The following is a 21,695-nucleotide window of genomic DNA, read 5'->3' on the forward strand; positions in this document are numbered from 1 at the left end:
GTGGTCTTTGCCATGGTGGTTGGGGTTTTGATTTAATTTTAGGTTGTTTTCTCTTTATTTTGAAGAACTGGGTGGAGAACATCTCGCCTGTTTAAGAGTAGTTTTCTAAAGAATACCAAATTGTCATCTTGAAATCCACTCGTTCTTCAGTGTTGTTTTTTTATTTTATTTATTTTTTTATTTTAAAGTTTGTATTTGGGTGGGTGGGAAGGGTTTTTGTTTGTTTGTTTGTTTGTTTGTTTGTTTGTTTTTTGCTGCCCTGATGTATCTCTTCCTGACACTTTACCATATTTCAGTCTGTTCAGTGTTGGGAGTGCAAGAATACATCAGTTTGGGTTAGTGGGTGGGTGGGTGGGTGGGTGGGTGGGAGGGAAATGGAGAGAATTGGTTTCAAAAATTTGAATATACAATTTGGGAGTTCAGGGTAAGGAAAATTTGATCTCTAAACTTTGCCCTTAAATTTGCAATATTTTTATTTTTTTCTTAACTTTTGGGTACTACAGATTAAAATGACCAACCAAATTTAAGAAATCAAGATTTTTTTTTTTTTTTTTTTTTTTTTTTCGTTTTCTATTTGGGCAATTTCAATTGGCATTTTTCTCAGTGATGCTACAATTTTTAAAGAGTTGAGATGTGTGAAATTGCAATGGTTAACATCTGTGATGGTTTTTGTTTGAGAATAAAGCTCACTGAAGTTCCACATGTGTTTAAGTTGTCTTTTTCTATCATGAGAAACTGTGCAAAACCCACTTTGTGTTTGTAAATGAATGTAATGTGAAGAGTTCCACTTGAGTTCCAATTCTGCTTAAAATAAAAGTATTTCATTCTATTAGTGCAGTGTTTCTCAACCCTGGTCCTGGCCGTGCCCTCAACATTGCAAATTTTGTGTGTCTCCCTTATCTGAAACACTCATTTTAGATTCTGGAGATTCTTTTAATGAGCTCCTTGTGAGTCAAATCAGGTGTGTTTGACTAGGGAGACACAAAATGTGTAGTGTTGAGGAGCGCCCAGAACCAGGATTAAGAAATGCTGTATTGGTGTTTTAGTTTGTGAATGTCAGTATCCAGTACCGCTTTGTCTCAGTAGATGTCAGTATTTTTTGTTTACGTTTTTTCCCTAAATATATCTTACGTAACCTTTTCCTGCTGCTGCTAGTAACAGTCCGCATACTGATATCTGACAGCTAGGTCCAGGCTAGTCTTATGCTATGTTGAAACTTTTTAATTGTTGTAGAATGATTTCAAACTGATCCCTCCCCTGATCATTGATAAAGAGTTCAGAGTTTTAAAACTCAGGATAAGTTCACTGACTGTTCAGTTCTACTGACTCCTGATAACTTAACAACATGCATTGGCTAATTCTGGTGATCTTTTCATTCTTCTCGTCTGGGAACACGCTCCTGGCACCTTGTGACAGGTTAGTTCCCATAACTAACTTGCCTTCTTGATCAATGCTTTTTTTTAATAATCTAAGCAGCTTTTCTGAATTATCCAATGAGGTGGCTACCTTTTAAGAATGAGATGAATACATTAGTAATTATTACTTTGAGAGAAACGCATCTGCAAATCACTGTTGCTTGAGTGTGAATTTCCTTATGCAAGATGAGCTTTGAAGATGGTCCTTAACGTGTTATAAAAGACTTCAACACCCACCAGATGGTATTTTCATTATGGCTGAACTTTGAGTCAATGACAAAGCAGGTGGAGTGGTAGTGCTCAGAAGCTGAGCTTTGAACCTTCATCAAAGAAGAACAGTAGAGGAGAAGTTATTGATCTTGGTTTTACGAGCTTAACCTGTGAGTGCCAGACAAGAAATGGGCAGACATACAAGCTGCCCTGTTATTCTGTGCATCAGATGCCTGACATGTGTTTGTTGCCACCAGTCAGATCTACTGCACTGGAGACGTCCTACGACAGATCCAGATGGCTAAACTGTTTGATGATGACAAGTACTTTGTAGATATGAAGTTGACTGCAGCTCCTGGTGAGACAAGCATGTTTGATTTGTTCTGATGCCCATCTGAAAAGCTCTAGGTCTGTGATTTCCTGTATTCTGTCTGCTATTTCCCTGCTTACCTGTAGAGGTCGTTGTGGAGGCTTTTGCCAATCTGAGCTCAGGGTTCCCAAACAAGACCGTCCCATCCTCAGAGCTACAGAAGTTCCTGCAAACATACTTTGAAGAGCCGGGTAAGGAGTTTGAGCAGTGGACTCCTCCAGACTGGCATTCGACGTAAGAACATTTTGAGTGGAACTGTCTTGAAATGGCAGGATAGTACCCCAAAATTAAAATTCTGTCATTGTTTATTGACCACCATGTTGTTCTAAACCAGAATTACTTTAACAGTAGAACACAAGTGTTCCAAGAAACTTATATAGACAGGAACTGTATGACCTGAGGGTGCATAAATGACACAATTTGTTTTTTTGGGTGAACGATTCTTTTAAATTTGAACGTTAATTAAACCATATCCATCTTTGTTTCCCTCTTCCATAGACCAAGCTTCTTGTCCAGGGTGTCTGACTCAGAATACCGCAGCTGGGCTGAAGAACTGCACGGTTTATGGAAATCCCTTGGTCGAAAGGTAAATGTTGTTTTTTGCTAATGTATAGGACTGTGAGGGACCAAGCAGTAAAATAATGAGGGGCAATTAAAAAAGGAGCTTACTTTAAGGTAGTTACTTTAATAAATCACACACACAAAAAAGGTTCACTCTTGCAAAATCAAAGTTCGCAAACAATCAAACCAAATCAAATAACTGGGCCCATAAAGAAACAAACAAAAAAGGCAACAAAACAACACTAAACTTGGGACACAAAGACACGTGCCAACCAAACTAAAAACTCACTCCACATGGCACAACAGGGCATTTTAAACTGTTGGACTAGTCCATCTTACACACCAGAGGAGGGGGGGGGGAGGACTGTGTGCCACTAACTAATATTTTCATTGTTGTGCAGATCCGTGATGATGTCAGAGACCACCCAGAGCTGTACTCACAGATTTACACCCCAAATCCAGTCGTCGTGCCTGGTGGCCGCTTTAGGGAACTCTATTACTGGTTAGTCTCTCCATTTATCGCATGCATCCATGCAAACCTAACCCTAAACCTTTAAAGACAGACCTGTTGTGAGTTCCACAGTTGTCAGTCAATGGTATGTGCTTTTGCCATCTGCTTTCATTATTTTAGCAAATTTTTTATGTTTAACAGTAGAATTAATGGTTAAAAACTACATTATCTATAATGCTGCACATAAAATTCCACCAATCGGGGAATCTCCACTCACATGAAGCACTATGAATGACACAATCCAGTCGGTCCTCCTTCAAAATACTTAAATATTAGGGCTGGTAAGCTATTAATTTTTTTTAAGTCATTGTTGTGTAAAGCATCAGCAGGCATTACAAAAAGTTACTTCAGCAAAATATGTTTGGTAATTTTTTGTTTGAAATGTATTACATATACTCTTTTGGACCATGAGGGGGAATAAATGATGACACAATTGTCATTTTTGGGTGGGTGAACTATACCTTAAATAATTTATTTTATTAATTTTTAGGGCCGGCAAACAATTAATCATGATTATTCGCATACAAAATAAAAGTTTGCCTAATATATGTGTGTGTACTGTGTGTAATTATCATGTGTATATATAAATACAAGCACATTCATGTATATATTTAAGAGAAATGTGTTATGTACAAAATATTTGTAATAATTTTTAAGAATTTAATATGTTTTATAGAATTTATATTAAATATAAGTTTTATAGAAATGATCATAAATACATATACTTAAATATTTCTTAAATATATACATGAATGTGCTTGCATTTATATATACATAATAATTACACACAGTACACACACATATATTAGGCAAACTCAAACTTTTGTTTTCTATGTGATTAATCGTTTGCCAGCCCTATTTTATTATTGTTACTATGGAAATATGAAATTATTTTTTTTAATGAAATGATACTCTAAATAATAAATACAAAGTGCCAGTAGGTGGTGGTAAATGTCTTAATGGTTAAGTCATTGAGTCATTTGATTGGGGTGGGGTGTTTGAGTTTATGTCCCCACCAACGTCAAAACCAAACCTTCACACTTGCACAACATTAACTTACTTATTAAACTGTTATATAAGATCAGTATACACCAGTTCAGTTATCTGACTCACACGCAATTATATGACATACAAGCAATATCACACGATATCATTTGCACTCGTGTGATATTACACTTAGCCTATTGCTTGTGTGATATTGCTTATCTATATGATGTAAATATGAGAAGACAAACTCAAACAGGGGCATTTTTGCCCCATATCTTGAACTTTAGGACATTCTAACTACGTTCTCTAGGCTCCATCACACAGTGAGTTGTTGCCCTGCCTTGGATTTGTCATCAATCAACTGTATGAAATGTCAGATGACCCACGTAGGTCTGGGGCGGGGGAAAGTGCGTTACCGTGTTATTTGTCCCCATTATTAATTAAGACATTAAATTACCAACCCTATTAAAAATATATTTCAATACTATATTGTTATAAATGTAATATATATTGTTCCTGTGGATGTATTCAACAAATTTAAATAAATAGCAACAATAACAACAATAACAATTTAAATAATAAATATATTTTAACATTGTTTTTAATTCACAATGCTTCTGTAGATCGTTCTCTTTTTTTTAAGTGCATGGTCTTCTGCCTTTCTTTTTTGTCTAATTTTGTAATACTTTTTTGCTTCAAATTCAAATTTGTAATGTTGTGGTTCACCTCATAGCTCTTTGGCTTGGTTCATGGTTTGTAACACTTTACCAAAGACTATATACTTTTAAACAAATGACTATAGACTTCTTTTTTTTTAAACCCTGTGGAAAAAAATACTTCTGGAACCAACACTGCTGAAAAAGTGGACGAGCACTAATGCACTGTATTTCTTTACCTTGGAGACTGCACTGTTTTTGGACAATAGTGAATTTCTACACTGGCATTGGTAATTGACAACTTATACATGATGCTGCATCCACACCACTAGGTGTCAATGTATGTCCACGGCCAGCCCTCATACTGGTGCACACATCATTCACGGATAAATATTATCAATACTGTCAAATTTGATTTCATGGTGACTTTAATAAACACATAGAAGCACCCTGCCTGACAACTACCCACAGCACCATAGCCAAGTAGTGATTAGTTTTGTATTTACTTTGGAAATTGTAATAATCAAGGTGTTTTTGTTCTTCAGGGACTCGTATTGGGTACTAAATGGTCTCCTTTTGTCTGAGATGACAGAGACAGCTCGAGGAATGATTCTGAACTTTGTGTACCTGGTGGAAAGGTGTTTATTTTTCTTGGTTTTCACACATACAGATACAAAACACTTCACACATGATCAGTTTAATTGTTTCAAAGCATTACCACAAAATAACAGATGTTTGATTCAGCTGTTAAATGAAATTCATTATTTATTCACCTTCATGTAATTTGTAAGTGTTTTATTTATTTATTTTGTGGGGTTGAACTAAGTATCATTGCTTCAGTTCAGAATATTTAATTAAGAAATGCACAAGCTTTGTTCTTGACTGTTAACAATACAAAAATCCTCAGTAAAGCAGTAAAACCGCTCGCTTACTCACTTCACTTCCATTCAGATATGGCTTTGTGCCAAACGGTGGTCGAGTTTATTACCAGCGTCGTAGTCAGCCTCCCTTCCTTCCGCTAATGGTGGAAAGCTTCTATGAGGTCACCAGAGACAAAGACTTCCTTAGGTAACCTTTCTGACTAAACTGCCCTCCTGCAGGTTTGTTGAATATCGAGGTGTTGTGCTGAGCTTCTCTGAGCAACACCTCTGCACTGCATGTGCTCTGTATGTGTTAAGGCAGGTTTTGCCAGCATTGGAAACAGAGTACAGCTTTTGGATGCAGAATCGCTCTCGTGCTGTGACGATGAGTGGACTGACTCACATCCTGAATCGATATAATGTACCAGTGGACAGGCCCAGGTGAGAGAACTCATTAACACTGTGCCTTTAAAAAAACATGTCTGGTTCACCCCAAAAGCAAAATGAAATTAGCTTTTGCATAAGGAAATTAAGCCTAATTTTAACTTTAAGTTTCATATTCATGTGATTCTCAATACTGTAATAAAGTAACACATATGGATACGCTGCAGTATTTAAATGTGTGATTATTTGCAGACCTGAGTCGTACAGTGATGATGTAGAACTGGCTGAGGGCCTGTCAGAAGGTAGGAATCTAAGTACTATCCAGGCCAAAATGCAAGTACTTTGACTCATTTTACCCATTAAAGGAATAGCTCACCAAAAAATATAATTAGCGGAAAATGTACACACTCTCAGATCATCCAAGATGTAGATGAGTTTTAACAAAATAACAAAGGCCAAGAATGCTGCACTGGTCTCTTCAATAAATCAGCGGTGCTCTTTGGATATTTGGAGGTAAATATCAGCTGAAAGACGAAATATTCCAAGGCACTCGTGTAGAAAAACGACTGTTTTTCTACATGAGTGCCTTGGAATATTTAGTCTTTCATGTAGATGAGTTTGTTTCTGAAATGTACTGTAGCATTCCATCACTTGCTCACCAATGAATCCTCTGCAGTGAATGGGTGCCGTCAGAATGAGAGTTCAAACAGCTGATAAAAACATCAATTTTTTTTGTTCTTGGCTATAAAGTTATCTATCCATAATATTGCTTCTCCAGTGGAAAAAGTTGATTTGTCTGAATCAGGAAAGAAACATGCACAGATCAAGCACTGTTTACAAGTGAAAACAGTCAAAAACTGTTGTCAGTAAATATGTGGATTCTGATGTGAGAGGACAACAGCAGATGGTGTGGTATTTTGATGAAAAGTGACAGTTTAAAGTTAAAATCCCTTAGAGAAGTTCACTTCCAGAACAAAAAATTTACAGATAATGTACTCACCCCCCCCCCATGTCATCCAAGATCTTCATGTCTGTCTTTCTTCAGTCGATAAGAAATTGTTTCTTGAGGAAATCATTTCAGGAATGTTCTACATAATAGTGGAATTCAGTGGTGCCCTTGAGTTTGAACTTCCAAAATGCAGTTTAAATGCAGCTTCAAAGGGCTCTAAACGATCCCAGCCGAAGAAGAAGGGTCTTATCTAAAAAAAAAAAAAAAAAAATTAATTTATACACTTTTTAACCTCAAATGCTCGTCTTGTCTTGTCTCTGCGATGTGCATGCGTAGTCTGTATAATCCAGGTCAATAGAGTTAGGGTATGTCAAAAAACTCCCGTTTTGTTTTCTTTAATGTCAAAACCGTAATACATTGCTGTTTTACCTTTTTTGGTAAAGGGTGTTTGATCTTCTTTGCATGTTCACTTTGTAAACACTGGGTTGGTACTTCTGCAGCGTTTTGTAGTTGGGGAAAAACGAGATGGGAGTTTTTCAACATGCCCTAACTGTATTGACCGTGTTGGCGCCAATAGTCTCGTGGTTAGCGCGCTGACATAAAGCACCGTTTCACTGTGGGTTTCCTGAGTTCGAATCCCGGCTCGTGGACCTTTCCCGATCCCACCCCCTTCTCTCTTTTCCACTTCGCTTCCTGTCCACCTACACCAGGGGTCACCAGATCCGGTCCTGGAGGGCCGGTGTCCCTGCAGAGTTTAGCTCCAACCCTAATCAAACACACCTGAACCAGCTAATCAAGGTCTTACTAGGTATACTTAAAACTTTCAGGCAGGTGTGTTGAGGAAAGCTGGAGGTAAACTCTACAGGACACCGGCCCTCCAGGAACAAGTTTGGGTGACCCCTGACCTACACTGTCCTATATAATAATAGGCATAAGTCCGCTAAAAAAAAAAGGGAAAAAAACTGTATTGACCGTATTGAACCGGAAAAAAAAAATCACTCAGACTTAGACAAGAGGTTTGAGGTTAAAAAGTATATAAATTGTCAATTTGTTTAGAAAATGACCGATTGTTTTGCTAGATAAGACCCTTCTTCCTCAGTTGGGATCATTAAGAACCATTTGAAGCTGCATTTAAACTGCATTTTGGAAGTTCAAACTTGGGGGCACCATTGAAGTCCACTATATGGAGAGAAATCCTGAAATGTTATCCTCAAAAACTACTTTCTTATCGACTGAAGAAAGAAAGGCACGAACGTCTTGGATGACAAGGGGGTGAGTAAATGATCTGTAAATTTTTGCTCTGGAAGTGAGCTTCTACTCTAATGACTGATTTGTTTCTTAAAAACACGGCTTTTTGCTTCACAAGACATTTATTTGTGAGGTTTTTATCAGCTGTTTGGACTGATGGCAACTATTCACTGCAGAGTGGATCCATTGGCGAGCAAGTGATAAAATGATACATTTCTCTAAATCAGTTCTGATGAACAATCTCGTCTACATCTTGCATGACCTGAAAGTGAATACATTTTCAGCAAATCATTTTGGGTTAATTGTTTCTTTAATATTCTGATGCTTATGTGTACCACAACAAGATCAGTAACAGACTCATATTAAAAGGGATTATCCTTGTTGTTTTTTGTGTTTATATGCATGAATATAGTTTGTGTATTACAGAGGCTCAGAAGAAACTTTGGGTGGAATTGACATCTGGTGCAGAGTCAGGCTGGGATTTCTCTTCTCGCTGGTATATAGACAGCACAGGCAGAAACAGCGGCACCCTGAGTGACACGCGGACAAGCTCCATCCTGCCTGCTGACCTCAATGCCATTTTGTGCCGCAATGAGCGTCTGCTGGCCTCCTTTCACAGGATTATGGGTAAAAGAGTAAAAAAACACGTGTGTATTTACACACACTCCTAATTTAAATGAATACTCATATTAAAATCTTTTGTAAAATGTAAGAATCCAGTCGAATTGATGCACATTTTCAGTGGACGATGCTATTTTGAAATCACTTTGTGATTCAAATTTAATTTCCCTGTTTCATATCTTCTCCCCATGATTTCCTCTTCTGTTTTTGTCAGAAAAGCATCTAAAATGACTCATTTTTTCCCTTGATATGGTGCACTGTATCAGTCATCAAATATGAATCATTTTCTGAGTTTGAATTCTGAGTAAACAATTATAATTCCCAGCAGGGTACACTCTATTAAACCTATAATACGCTGTCAACATATCCAATTTTCTTTTATTCCTGCAGTCTTTGTGTCCCAATGGTAGTCACCCCCTCATACACACATTTTTAAAAAATCATTAGAATTAGTCATCATATACTGTATGTGACCCAGGACCACAAAACCAGTCTTAAGTCACACAGGTCATACATTGTATGGGGTCAAAATTATTATTAATTTTTCTTTTATGCCAAAAATCATTAGGATAGTAAGTAAAGATCATGTTCCATGAAGATATTTTGTAAATTTCCTACTGTAAATATATCAAAACCTAATGTTTTGATTAGTAATATGCATTGCTAATGCATTGGACAACTTTAAAGGCGATTTTCAATATTTAGAATTTTTTGCACCCTTAGATTCCAGATTTTCAAATAATTGTATCTCGGCCAAATATTGTGCTATCCTAACAAACCATACCTCAATGGAAAGCTTATTTCAGATGATGTATAAATCTCAATTTTGACAAATTGACCCTTATGACTGGTTTTGTGGACCATATAACAAACGTTTTAGAGGTTATCAATAAATAATTTATTTTTGTAATTAATAGTTTTTAAGTCAACAATAATATCAATTAAATTAAAGATAAAACACTTCACACTGAAGTTGAGGCAGATTTCACATTGGAAATTACACTTTGTTTGATGGTCCAAATATTTGCCATTATCACTTGTAGTTAATGTATCCATCTAATCTAATCTAAAGTAATTTCATTTTTTAATAACTTCGTTAGGCTACTGCTTAAAGGATAAATGATGGTCATCTATCTTCTCCGAGTGCTAACATTTGTTTATTATTAATTTTAATAATATATAGATTTTTTTTGTTAATGTACGTGTTCAAAATGTCTTAATGCTCTACATTTTTTGGATTTTTTTGATGAATAAAAAATTCAGCAGCATGTATTTGAATTAGAATTTTAATTAATTTAAATTTGTAATTTGTAACAGTGTAAATTTGTGTAACAATGTAAAGTCCTTATTGTCACTTTTGATAAATGTAATGCAAAAAAAGAGAACTCACTGACCCCCAAACACCTGTATATGTGTATATTTGATAAAGATGCTTGTTTAGTTCCCTTAGCTATAATAATAAGGCAGCAGAGTTTGAACAGTGTGGCTTGTGTGTTATATTAAAAGCACTCTGGGATATTTTCTGTAGGTAATGAAGAGAAGGCATTGGAATATGAGAAGGCACTTTCTGCTAGAATTAAAGCGGTTGAAAGTCTACTGTGGGATGCAGAAAAAGGAGCCTGGTTTGACTTCAGCCTAGTGAACGAGACCCAGCACCAGTCCTTCTACCCATCCAACCTGGCACCTCTCTGGGCACAATGTTACTCTAAGCCAGAGATGGGCAATCAGGCTGTGCAATACCTGACGGTGAGCCTGTCACATTACAAACCTTACAAATTATCTCAATAACTGGCTTTTATAGTGTGTGATTTCATAGACGGCACACAACATATGGAATGCTTCCTTCCTGCAGACAAGCTCCAGATGTCTCACCTCTGACTACTGCTTTAATAAGACCTTATATCCACACTCACAGTGAATTAATATTGCAATTTCTTTGCATCAGTATATTCCCTCTTGAGTAACACTGCCGTTCACTTCCAATATTTCTCCTTATTAATTTGTCTCAAATATAACAGAAAAGCATTTTTAGGCTTCACAGGAAAAAGTGAGATCTCAAACAGTGGGAGGTTGCATTTCCCATCTTGTTACCGAAGCAAACTCCATGTTCAACAGCAGATGGCACTCTTTGCATAATATTTCTGCTTTTCATAAACCTTTCTTCATTCTGGTTATTTATTCTCTCTCTGTCTCTCTTTCTCTCCGTTTAGGGTAGTGGGGCTCTGGACTATCCTAACGGGGTTCCCACTTCTCTTAGTGAAAGTGGGCAGCAGTGGGACATGCCCAACGCCTGGCCTCCACTTCAACAAATGATTATTGAGGGTATATGGTCTTAAGTCGCTGGGGTTTATTTGTAGCAATAGCCAAAAATATATTGTACGTGTCAAAATTATAGATTTTTCTTTTATGGCAAAAATCATTAGGAAATTAAGTAAAGATCATGTTCCATTAAGATATTTTGTAAAATTCCTACTGTAAATGTATGAAAACTTAATTTTTGATTAGTAATATACATTATGTGATTTTCTCAATATTTTGATTTTTTTGTTATCATACATCATTAATGTATTTGAACCCTTTCCAACAATAACTGTATGATTTTGAGATCCATCTTTTCACACTGAGGACAACTGACAGACTCGTATGCAACTATTACAAAAGGTTCAAACGCTCACTGATGCTCCAGAAGGAAACACCATGCATTAAGAGCCGGGGGGGTGAAAACTTTTTTAACTTATTTTGTCCTTTTTTTTTTTTTTTTTTTAAAGTTATATTTTTGGGCTTTTAGTTACTTTATTATTCAGACAGGACAGTGGAGAGATGACAGGAAAGTATTGGGTAGATAGAGGGGAACTTGTTCCGCATAGGACCTCGAGATGGGAATCAAACTTGGGTTGCCAAGTTTGATTCACAGCTGTGCTGTGTAAGTCAGCGCACTAACCACAAGGCTATCAGGCTATCAACACTTATTTTGTCTTCTGGGAAACATTTAAGTATCTTCTGTACCTTTGGAAGGGCAATACTAAATGAAAAAAATATGATATTTAGGCAAAAAAAAAAAGAAAAAGAAAAATGTACACATCCTCATTCTGTTCAAAAGTTTACACCCCCGGCTCTTAATGCATCATGTTTCCTTCTGGAGCATCAGTGAGCGTTTGAACCTTCTGTAATAGTTGCATATAAGCATGCATAACATGACATGCATTGTGAATGATCCCTCTTATTTTGGTAAAATTAACATTTTGTAGGTTCTGCAAGGTGTATGTAAACGTTTTACCTCAACTGCAGCATTTTGTGACAATACAGAAATCAAGCAGTTGAAATTTGCTATGTATTATATATCGCCCTATGTGAATATACTATATTTATAGTTATGCCAGAAAAGCTGGACACAATTATATATACAACTTTATATAAGCTGGGCAATAATATAGTTACATTTTGTAATGAAATTACAAAAAACTTAATATTATATTGCCCTTGTTTTTTGGCCTTGTCTTATTGTGCATAATTTATCAGTATATTTGTGTATTCAATAATAATTTAATACCTTTTTGGTCAAAATGTCATCATCTAGGCCAGGTGTGACCAGATTAGTTGATAAAATCGGGACAGATACTGTTTTTCTAGCCACGTTCTTTTGTTTAGTGGCTACAGATAAACATTTTAAACTAGCTTCACTGTGATTCACACTTTTACTCTCATATAAAAGCCAGCAGCAGTGTGATGTGTAGCCTTATGTAATGAGAGTGGGTGGGCTGTGTAGTTCTTTGACCTATTAATAGAGCATAAAGTATTAAATAAAGAGCTACATCTGTTGGGCCAAACATTTTTTTAACATCCAGGATAGTTGTAAGAATGAACTGTCATCTGGTCACCCTTCCAGAACAGAGAATGGGCAGGGTGTTGGTTAATTTTAACAGCTAAACAAATAGTTCTCTAGGCCAGTGGTAATCATGTTTAACCATGGACATACACGACCAGTCAAAAGATTTTGAACAGTAATAATTTTAATATTTTTTTTTTTTTAAGAATTCTATTCTGCTCACTAAGTCTGTATTTATTTGATCCAAAATACAGCAAAAGCAGTAATGTTGTGAAATATGTTTAGTGTTTAAAATAACTGCTTTCTATTTGAATACATTTTTAATGTAATTTATTTCTGTGATCAAAGCTAATCTTTCAACACCATTACTCCAGTCTTCAGTGTCACATGATCCTTCAGAAATCATTCTAATATGTTGATTTTCTTTTCAAGAAATGTTTCTTATGATCATCAATATTTAAAACAGGATTATTTGATTAATAGATTAATAGATAATAGAAAGATCCAAAGAGCAACATTTATCTAAAATTAAAAGAATTTGAAGATTTTGAAGAATTTATAGAAATTAATACTTTTATTTAGCATGGATGCTTTAAATGTATCAATGTATCATATGATGATAAAGACATTTATAATGTTACAAAAGATTTCTATTTCAGATATAAATGCTGTTCTTCTGAACTTTCTATTCACCAAAGAAGCCTGAAAAAATTCTACTCGGCTGTTTTCAACAATAACAATAATAATAATAAATGTTTTTTGAACAGCAAATCAGAATATTAGAATGATTTCTGAAGGGTCATAGTACTGGAGTAATGATGCAAAACTTAGCTTTGAAATCACAGGAATAAATTATATTTTATAAATATATTCAAATAGAAAACAGTTATTTTAAATAGTAAACATATTTCAAATTTTTTGTTTTTGCTGTACTTTGGATCAAATAAATGTAAGAACTGCAGTAAAAATCTTACTGTTCAGAATTTTTTGCGTGGTAGTGTATAGTGGTGAATCAACACAGTATGACAGGGGTGCTCAATCCTGGTCCTGGAGATCGACTTTCCTGCAGAGTTCAGCTCCAACCCTGACCAAACACGCCTGAACTAGCTAATTAGGATCTCAAGGAACTTGATAATTACAGACAGGTGGGTTTGATTAGGGTTGGAACTAAACTCTGCAGGAAAGTTGATCTCCAGGAACACGGTTGGGCACCCCTGCAGTATGACATTACAATTTATATATATATATATATATATAAATAAATATATATATATTTATATATATAGTTTTTCATTAATTTACTTTATGTAGTTTTGTTCATAGCTTTTGAGAATAAGGGCAAGACATGCAATTGCCATTTTGCTTCTATCAGGCTGACTTTAAAATCAAGTTCTCTCAGGTTTTTTCCGCGCTGAAAATTTTGTTTCATTGGGAACCAAATGATCGGGAGAGAACATGTCTGCAAAAATGAAACACTGTGATTCAATACAGTGGTTTGCTGTTTATCTGAAGGTGCAGGCTGGCTGTAATACATCAGCATCAAACATACATTTTGCAGATCAGCCAATTCAGTTATAACTTGAAGCAGTGCGCCTGAAGAATCTTCAGTCTGTTCGATGTGTGAACTAAATCACATTATTCCTTTCAAAATTCAATTTACCTGCTGTCACATCTTGTCTGTGAGTTTGGGAAGTGACTATTAAGATGTGATTAATGATGCTCAGTAGTTGGTGAATTTGCCATTTAAATGACCCACCAACTTCTCACCCCATCCATCATGTCTTTGCAGGTCTCTCGAGGCTCGATTCAGCCCACGCTAAAGAGCTCGCCTTCAGTTTGGCCCAACGGTGGATTCAGACCAACTGGCGGGCGTATATCAAATATGAGGCCATGTTTGAGAAGGTAAAGTCTACCAAGAAAAACTGATCGATAGACTGCATTAGTGGCCATCCACCTGGAAGTATTTTTTCCATTAATTCTCCACATGGGCATTTAAAAAAAAAAGTATTCATTGAAGCATTAATGCAACATTTACTTTGGGAATCTGACAAAAAGACCAAATTTGAAGACTGTATACTAAGAGTAAGAATATACAGTGGCATGCGAAAGTTTGGGAACCCCTTGCAGAATCTGTAAAAATGTGAACAATTTTAACAAAATGAGAAAGATCATACAAAATGCATGATATTTGTTATTTAGTATTGTCCTGGGAAAGATATTTTACATAAAAGATGTTTACATATAGACAAAAAAATAGCTGAAATTATCAAAATAACCCCCTTTAAAAGTTTGGGAACCCTTGAGTCTTAATACTGTGTGTGGTTACTTGAATGATCTACGATTGTTTTTTTTTTTTGTTGTTGTTGTTTTGCGATGGTTGTTTATGAGTCCATTGTTTGTTCTGAACAGTTCAACTGAGCACTGTTCTTCAGAAAAATCCTAGATGTCCTGCTGATGGTTTTCCAGCATCTTTTGCATATTTGAACCCTTTCCAGCAGTAACAGAAATTGAGGGATTCAAACACAACTATTAAAAAAGGTTCAAACATTCACTTGATGTTCCAGAAGGAAACGCGATGAGGTGTAGGGTGAAAACTTTTTGAATTTGAAAATCAAGGTAAATTGTACTTAATTTGTCTTTCAGGAAACATGCAAGTATCTTCTGTTGCTTCTGAAGGGCAGTACTAAATAGAAAAAAAAAGATATTTCAACAAAATAAGAAAAATTTGGATATCTTCCTCCAATTCAAAAGTTTTCACCCCCCACTCTTAATGCATTGTGTCTCCTTCTGGAGCATCAGTGAATATTTGAACCTTTTTTTAATAGTTGTGTTTGAGTCCCTCAGTTATCCTCATTGTAAAAAGATGTGTCTCAAAATCATACAGTCACTGCTGAAAAGGGTTCAAATATGCAAAAGATGCTGGAAAACCAAAGAATCAGCAGGACATGGAGGATTTTTTTGAAGAACAGTTCTCAGTTTAACTGTTCAGAACAAACAAGGGACTCATGAACAACCGTCACAACCAATCATAGATTATCCAGGTAACCACACACAGTATTAAGACCCAAGGGTTTCCAAACTTGTGAAAAGGGTTATTTGAATGCTTAAAATATATTGCCTCTAAAAATGTCATGTATATAAGAGAGTGTACGGCAGGGGTGCCTAACCCTGTTCCTGGAGATCTACCTTCCTGCAGAGTTTAGTTCCAACCCTAATCAAACACACCTGTCTGTAATTATCAAGTGCTCCTTTAGATCCTAATTAGCTGGTTCAGGTGTGTTTGGTCAGGGTTGGAGCTGAACTCTGCAGGAAAGTCGATCTCCAGGACCAGGGTTGAGCACCCCTGATGTATACGGGGACCAACCTGATTATGCCATTTGCGGAGCTTCATGAAAGAGACTTTTTTTTTTTTTTGGCGTGATTTACTGGCTGTGATTCTGTGAATTTTGCTCAGCATCATGGGTAATGTAGTTTTTCATCATGAATTCCAAAACATTATTATTTTGAATTAAAATAATCAATGGTGTATGCTTTTGTTAAAGCCATCTCTTAAATTCGATGTTCACAACAGGTTTGTCTTAAAGGTTTAAAAGTTATTGTTAAAAATTGGTATCCCTTGGAAGAAAATGGATGCCATTTTTAATGTAAATGCGGCTTTTTAAAAATAAATAAATAAAATGTCGCATATAAATGAACAATTATGGCACAGCGTTCGCTTAACTTTCTTACTCTCTCTCTTTTTCTCTGCAATTCTCTTCACCCCATGTCCTTGTTACAGTACGATGTCAACGGTGATGGAAAGCCCGGAGGAGGTGGCGAGTATGAAGTTCAGGTATTAATGGCCTGTTCATATTTACATATTCAAATTCATAAATCTGCTTCAGAGCTGGGCACAGCGTTTCGGAGACATTTTAATCTCTGGAGGAATTAGGGGTAAATTAGAGTTCTTCAGCCCAGCAGAACCATTCTTGAAATGTAGAATCTCATTTTCTCCTGGACCCTGAGGACCAATAGAGTGTCTAGAGAAGGAACGGCAAATTAATAGAAGCTCAGATCATCAATTTCTACGTTCATAGAATAATTTTCAAAAGATATGTCATGAAAAGTCTTTATATCAGCCATTGACATTAGTATTGCAAGCTTTGGTACTGCTATTGCAGAACCCAAACCGAATTAAACTATTAAACTATGGTGAATAGCTCATCCCGCGTGGTTTATGCAAGGGGCGTGAATAATAACCCAAAACCTCAATCTTGTTTCGTTGTCATAGTTGGGATTCGGATGGACCAATGGGGCTGCTCTGCAGCTGTTGAACCAGTATGGTGATAGGCTGAGCTCTGGAGGGAGTGTCCTGAATGCCAGCATTCTCATTGGACTCCTCTATCCCATCTTAAAATCTCTGTTCTGATCCTGATCTGTGATGTCTGGAGAAAATCCCACATTGCCCTTCAACAGCTGAAGCTGAAATTATTCAGTGTCTTTCTGTCTGACTAGCTTGTGTTTTTTTTTTTTTTTTTTTTTTGAAAACGTATCAATCAATTATATATATATATATATATATATATATATATATAATCTGCATGTCATTTGCAGGGATTGGTAATTTCTTGTGTACATTTGTTATATTGCTGCTGTAGAACTGTGTCATTTTTTTAAAACTGCAAACGTTGCATTACCACAGCCAGATTAAATAATATTTAAAATGAAAAAAAAAAATTGGGTTGGTAGCTAGCTAGTTGATCACATCTAGCTTCAGCACATGCACCATTTTAATTCACTTTCTTTCATTTTAATTCTCTTTTATCAAAAAAACGATCAAAAGTGGCCATTCTTTCAAATGAGAAAACACAAAGCTTTAAACTAAATACCAAGCACATTTTGGATGAATTTGCCCAGAGAATTAAATTAAATTACATTAATTACAACTAAAATGTGAGTGTGTCATTGTCCATTCTGTGGAAGAGTTATTTGTTTTTGTATTCTCTCTACTATATATTCAAGTTTATGTAAACATGCACTTAAGTCTTTGGATGCTGCGTCACATCTTGCTGGATTTGAATCATGAGCTTGGAGTGTTTAAAAAACGCTGAAATGTTTTCCTCAAAACACGTAATTTCCTTACAACTGAAGAAAGAAAAACATGAAGGGGGTGACAAGGGGCTGAGTAAATTATTTGTAAATTGTTCTGAAAGTGGAGTTCTTCTTAAAGTCGTCTCAGAAGGTGTTTTATATATATATATATATATATATATATAAAATACGTAATGTTTCCAATTTAACAAACTCCATATTATTTATCAATTAAATCTTATATTGTAATATATATTAATTGTATTAATAGTTAATGCATTAACTAACGTTAACTAATGGGACCTTGTTTATAATTTATGACTGCACGAAGACTGGAGACTTTAATGAGATTTACCCAGAAGTAACTACAGTAAAATAATAACCCAGTTTGCAAGGCTGTGATACGAACATGTAGCTGATATAATCCAATGGAAAATTGTAGACACCGTGTTATATTTTTTCAGGTTCATTGTCTTTGGTTGTAATTAATGTCTCTGCAGTGGCAGGATCAGAAGATTATCGTCATGACTAAAACTGAGCTGACATTACAAATGGTAATTTGCTCTAATCCAATTAGAAGGCTTATTGCTGATCAGAACTTTGTGCATGCTGTGTACAGGGAGCATGATCATTAAAAGAGTTCCTGTTTGACATGGCTTGTGCGTGTGAGTGCACATGTATGAGTGTGAACAAGTGTATTTTTAGAGAAAGTGTGTGTATTGGTTGACATTTGCTTTCTTTTTTAGTCACTGGGCTTTATTGTTACCTTCTTTTTCTAGGTAGAGTGTGTGAAGGTCACAGGCCAGTTTTAAAGAATGGCTGAACTGAATTTTTTTTTTTTTTTTTAATATATCAAGAAAACCATTTCCCAGAATAAAAGCACAAAGATGAAGCCATTGTGATTCTACAAGGATTTCTCATCGTCATACCAGCGGGAACACAACGGTGGCTCAAGTGTTTTTCATTTATCTCATTATCTATTTATTCCTGCTGAACAAATAGTTCAATAAGCGATGAAACATCTTGAGCCACCTGCTTGGCAATCTGCATCATTGTGTATTTTAAATCATGAGTGGCATAAAATCTCGCTTTAAATCTTAATATACTGGATAAAATATTCAACTCTCAATTTTGATGACAGAAATTATAGAATTTTTCACAACAAAATTACAATTAAGTGAAAATATTTAACAAATCATGTTTAATAAAGGTTTAAATGTTAAATTATAATTATATGTCCTCAACTTGTCTTCCAATGCTGTTAGTGATTTGTAAAATCCAGAAATAGTAATTTCAGGAAGTGACAGCGTTTTGGAGGGAAAACAACAGCACAAACACTTGTAAGCATTAGCAATGGCGTTCATGAATTCTTTGATGCATGATGATAATAGTTGATTTGTCTTACTCCATTCTGTTTGATAAAATTACAGAAATTCTTATAACATTACAATTTCGAAAGTTAAAGCAATTGAGAAATGTGACACTTAGGTGAATCTTAATCCCCTACTCAGCAGTGACTAAGTCCATGCTGTTGTTATTATGTAAATAATCCAGTTATAGTTCATAGTTATAGCTGAAGTTATAATTGAAGTGTCTGAACTTGATCAGCGCATATGTAAAATACAAATTAAGCATAATTGTTCTCAGAGGTTACAGAGCTCCAAGGGTACTGCAGAAATTATTCAGAACAATGTGGAATTGAGTGTTTTTCTCAAAGGCAAAATGCTGCTAGTTCATGGCTCTATCAAACCCTGTGACTTTTCAGTTACCAACTTAGATGATAAAAGTGAAGAATTTATTGATGATACTCCTATTCCAGTTTAAAACACAACGACACCTAAATTAGCCATTCATAGGTTAATCTGAACAATCTTCATAATCTTCCACTGATGAAAATTTGTTGAACGACAGTAAAAATATCAAAGGTGCACTAAGCAAATTTTGCCAAACAATGTTAATATTTGAAAACACCAAAACAAACACACCCATAGCCCAACAGGACCTCACCCCTATTTTGATATATCCATAATGACAAGCGAAGATGACACACAAGCATGTTCAAACAAAAGCCAACACAGAATACAAATCAACATTACTCACCTATCAAAAAGAAACAATGCAACCTCGGCGTCCGATTTGAGCCCTTCTCGCTCCTTCAGTTTTCTCCATCGCTGGAAAGCAGCTCCGATATTTACGCTGGTTCTACTTCTTCCCTGATCGTAACCCTTCTTTTTTTTTTTTTTTTTTAAAGTTATATTTATTGGGCTTTTGCCTTTATTTGATAGGACAGCTGAAAGCAGACAAGAAAGCATTGGGTGAAGAGAGGGGGGGGTGGGATTGGCAAAGACAGGAATCGAACTCGGGTCGCTGTAGGGCTGGGCGATATGTGCAAAAAAATGATCACTATAATTGTTTTCATATCAGTCGATAACGATAATTATCACGATAAATGTCAAATCTTTATTTCTTTTGAGTTTAAAATAAGATTTTTGCTCCGAAGTGAAAGTTGTAGAAACCAGGCCATTCATTTTCCTTAAAATAAATATCTAAATAGAAAAATTAATTTCTGCATGTTCTAATGAGTTATATTGTTTCAAATCAAGAAACAGGTTTGGGTTGTCTGATAATGATAATGATTATAATAATTGTATCACTTTTTTTTTGTCTCTTAGACAAAACATTTGATAGTGAGGATGCAGAGGTAAATTTTTGCTTATTATCAATCAGTAACATCTGTAAAAATTGTAGCAACCTCAGTTTTATATGATTAAATTTTTTCTGACCCATTTTTTTTTTCTTTTAAATTAAGCATTGGTCTCCCATAGTAGCAAGCATACATTTTAAATAATGATAAACACAGTTAAAACCACACATAATGGTACCTCAGTACCATGGTAAAAATATAACATAGTTTTATAGGTAGCCTATTTGTATGAAAAACGGTAGTCTAAAAACATTCAGTATAAATGCACACATGCTATAGCTTAATCACAAATACATACATACTATAATTATATAGCATTACTCCTGTAATAAAATTCAATGTGAATATCCCACATTGCTGCCACAATACCATTGGTGCAGTGAGTGTTACTACAGTAAATCCATGGTAAATGATGATGATGTGTAGATTGAAAAGCCTTCTGACTGTCTCGTTGCACACAGCTTTAAACTAGTTTGAATCACAGAGTCATTGATGAATTTAAGTGTTTCACACTGGACCTCTCAGTGATGTTTTACACTTGCGCTATATGTCGGCACACTAACCACTGGGCTATCTGTGCCGACGTAACCCTTCTTTTTGATGTTTTATTCCACCAATATTTTCATTTTTTTTTTATCTTCCTTTTCTCTCTATCTATATAGCCGATCTGCTAATAACTGTCCTGTGCACTCAAATTGAGCGCTCTTATCTCTCTATCATTAGAAGACACGCCCCTTACTTCTGATTGGCTACAAGTGTGTTTTAGGACTTGGTCCTACACTGTGGTCAAAAACGTTTTTCAAAAATTGCTTAGTGTACCTTTAAATAGGTGAAAAACATCACATCAACTTACATTGAAGGTGGTTGGGCTCTATTCATTTGGACCATCCAGGAACTGCAGCAACAGACACTGATTGAACACCTTAGCATTAAAGCATAGCAACAGCCTGCCACAACACACTAACATTCCTGCTTAAAAAAAACAAAAAAAAAAAACAGAAATCATCACAGAATTTGTAATGGTTTTACTGATTATAATGGGAATTGTACTGGTTTTATTGGAAACTGTAATGGTGACTGTTGGTCTCTACTGGCCTTCTATTGACGGCCAAAACACACCACAGGAAAACTTTTTTTTCTTTAAATGGTTTTAATGGTTAAAAGTTGATGATTTGTAATGTTTGTACTGGTATTTATAGTGGAAACCATTAGATTTTCTATGATGGTTTCTATTGTTCATTATGGCAGGGATCATGGAAGCCATATTTGCACAAACACACAGTTTTTCTTCTGAAATAAAATTATATTAGCAATTCCGTTTGG

At 35.5% G+C, this 21,695-nt stretch overlaps 1 protein-coding gene across 1 annotated transcript; it reads left to right on the top strand.

Annotated features, from left to right (window-relative positions):
- The first annotated feature begins 373 nt into the window (after nt 1–373).
- Nucleotides 374–17,114, top strand: treh (trehalase (brush-border membrane glycoprotein)). Its single transcript, XM_051135289.1, has 15 exons — nt 374–1,416; nt 1,883–1,983; nt 2,082–2,229; nt 2,494–2,581; nt 2,958–3,058; nt 5,256–5,348; nt 5,662–5,778; nt 5,889–6,011; nt 6,207–6,256; nt 8,578–8,778; nt 10,301–10,518; nt 10,983–11,094; nt 14,388–14,500; nt 16,377–16,430; nt 16,869–17,114. The coding sequence occupies exons 1-15, from the start codon at nt 1,346–1,348 to the stop codon at nt 17,004–17,006; spliced, it is 1,728 nt and encodes a 575-aa protein (XP_050991246.1). The 5' UTR covers nt 374–1,345; the 3' UTR covers nt 17,007–17,114.
- Nucleotides 17,115–21,695: the final 4,581 nt, after the last annotated feature.

Source organism: Labeo rohita, chromosome 18, assembly GCF_022985175.1.
Source record: "Labeo rohita strain BAU-BD-2019 chromosome 18, IGBB_LRoh.1.0, whole genome shotgun sequence".
In the NCBI taxonomy this organism is placed as follows: Eukaryota; Metazoa; Chordata; class Actinopteri; order Cypriniformes; family Cyprinidae; genus Labeo; species Labeo rohita.

What these genes read in the sequence shown, in the direction of transcription:
- treh (XM_051135289.1), top strand. Translation starts at nt 1,346, where the DNA reads ATGCATTGGCTAATTCTGGTGATCTTTTCATTCTTCTCGTCTGGGAAC. An exon ending in AGAGACAAAGACTTCCTTAG is followed by an intron (nt 5,779 to 5,888) that starts GTAACCTTTCTG and finishes GTATGTGTTAAG; the next exon opens with GCAGGTTTTGCCAGCATTGG. An exon ending in GGCTGAGGGCCTGTCAGAAG is followed by an intron (nt 6,257 to 8,577) that starts GTAGGAATCTAA and finishes TGTGTATTACAG; the next exon opens with AGGCTCAGAAGAAACTTTGG.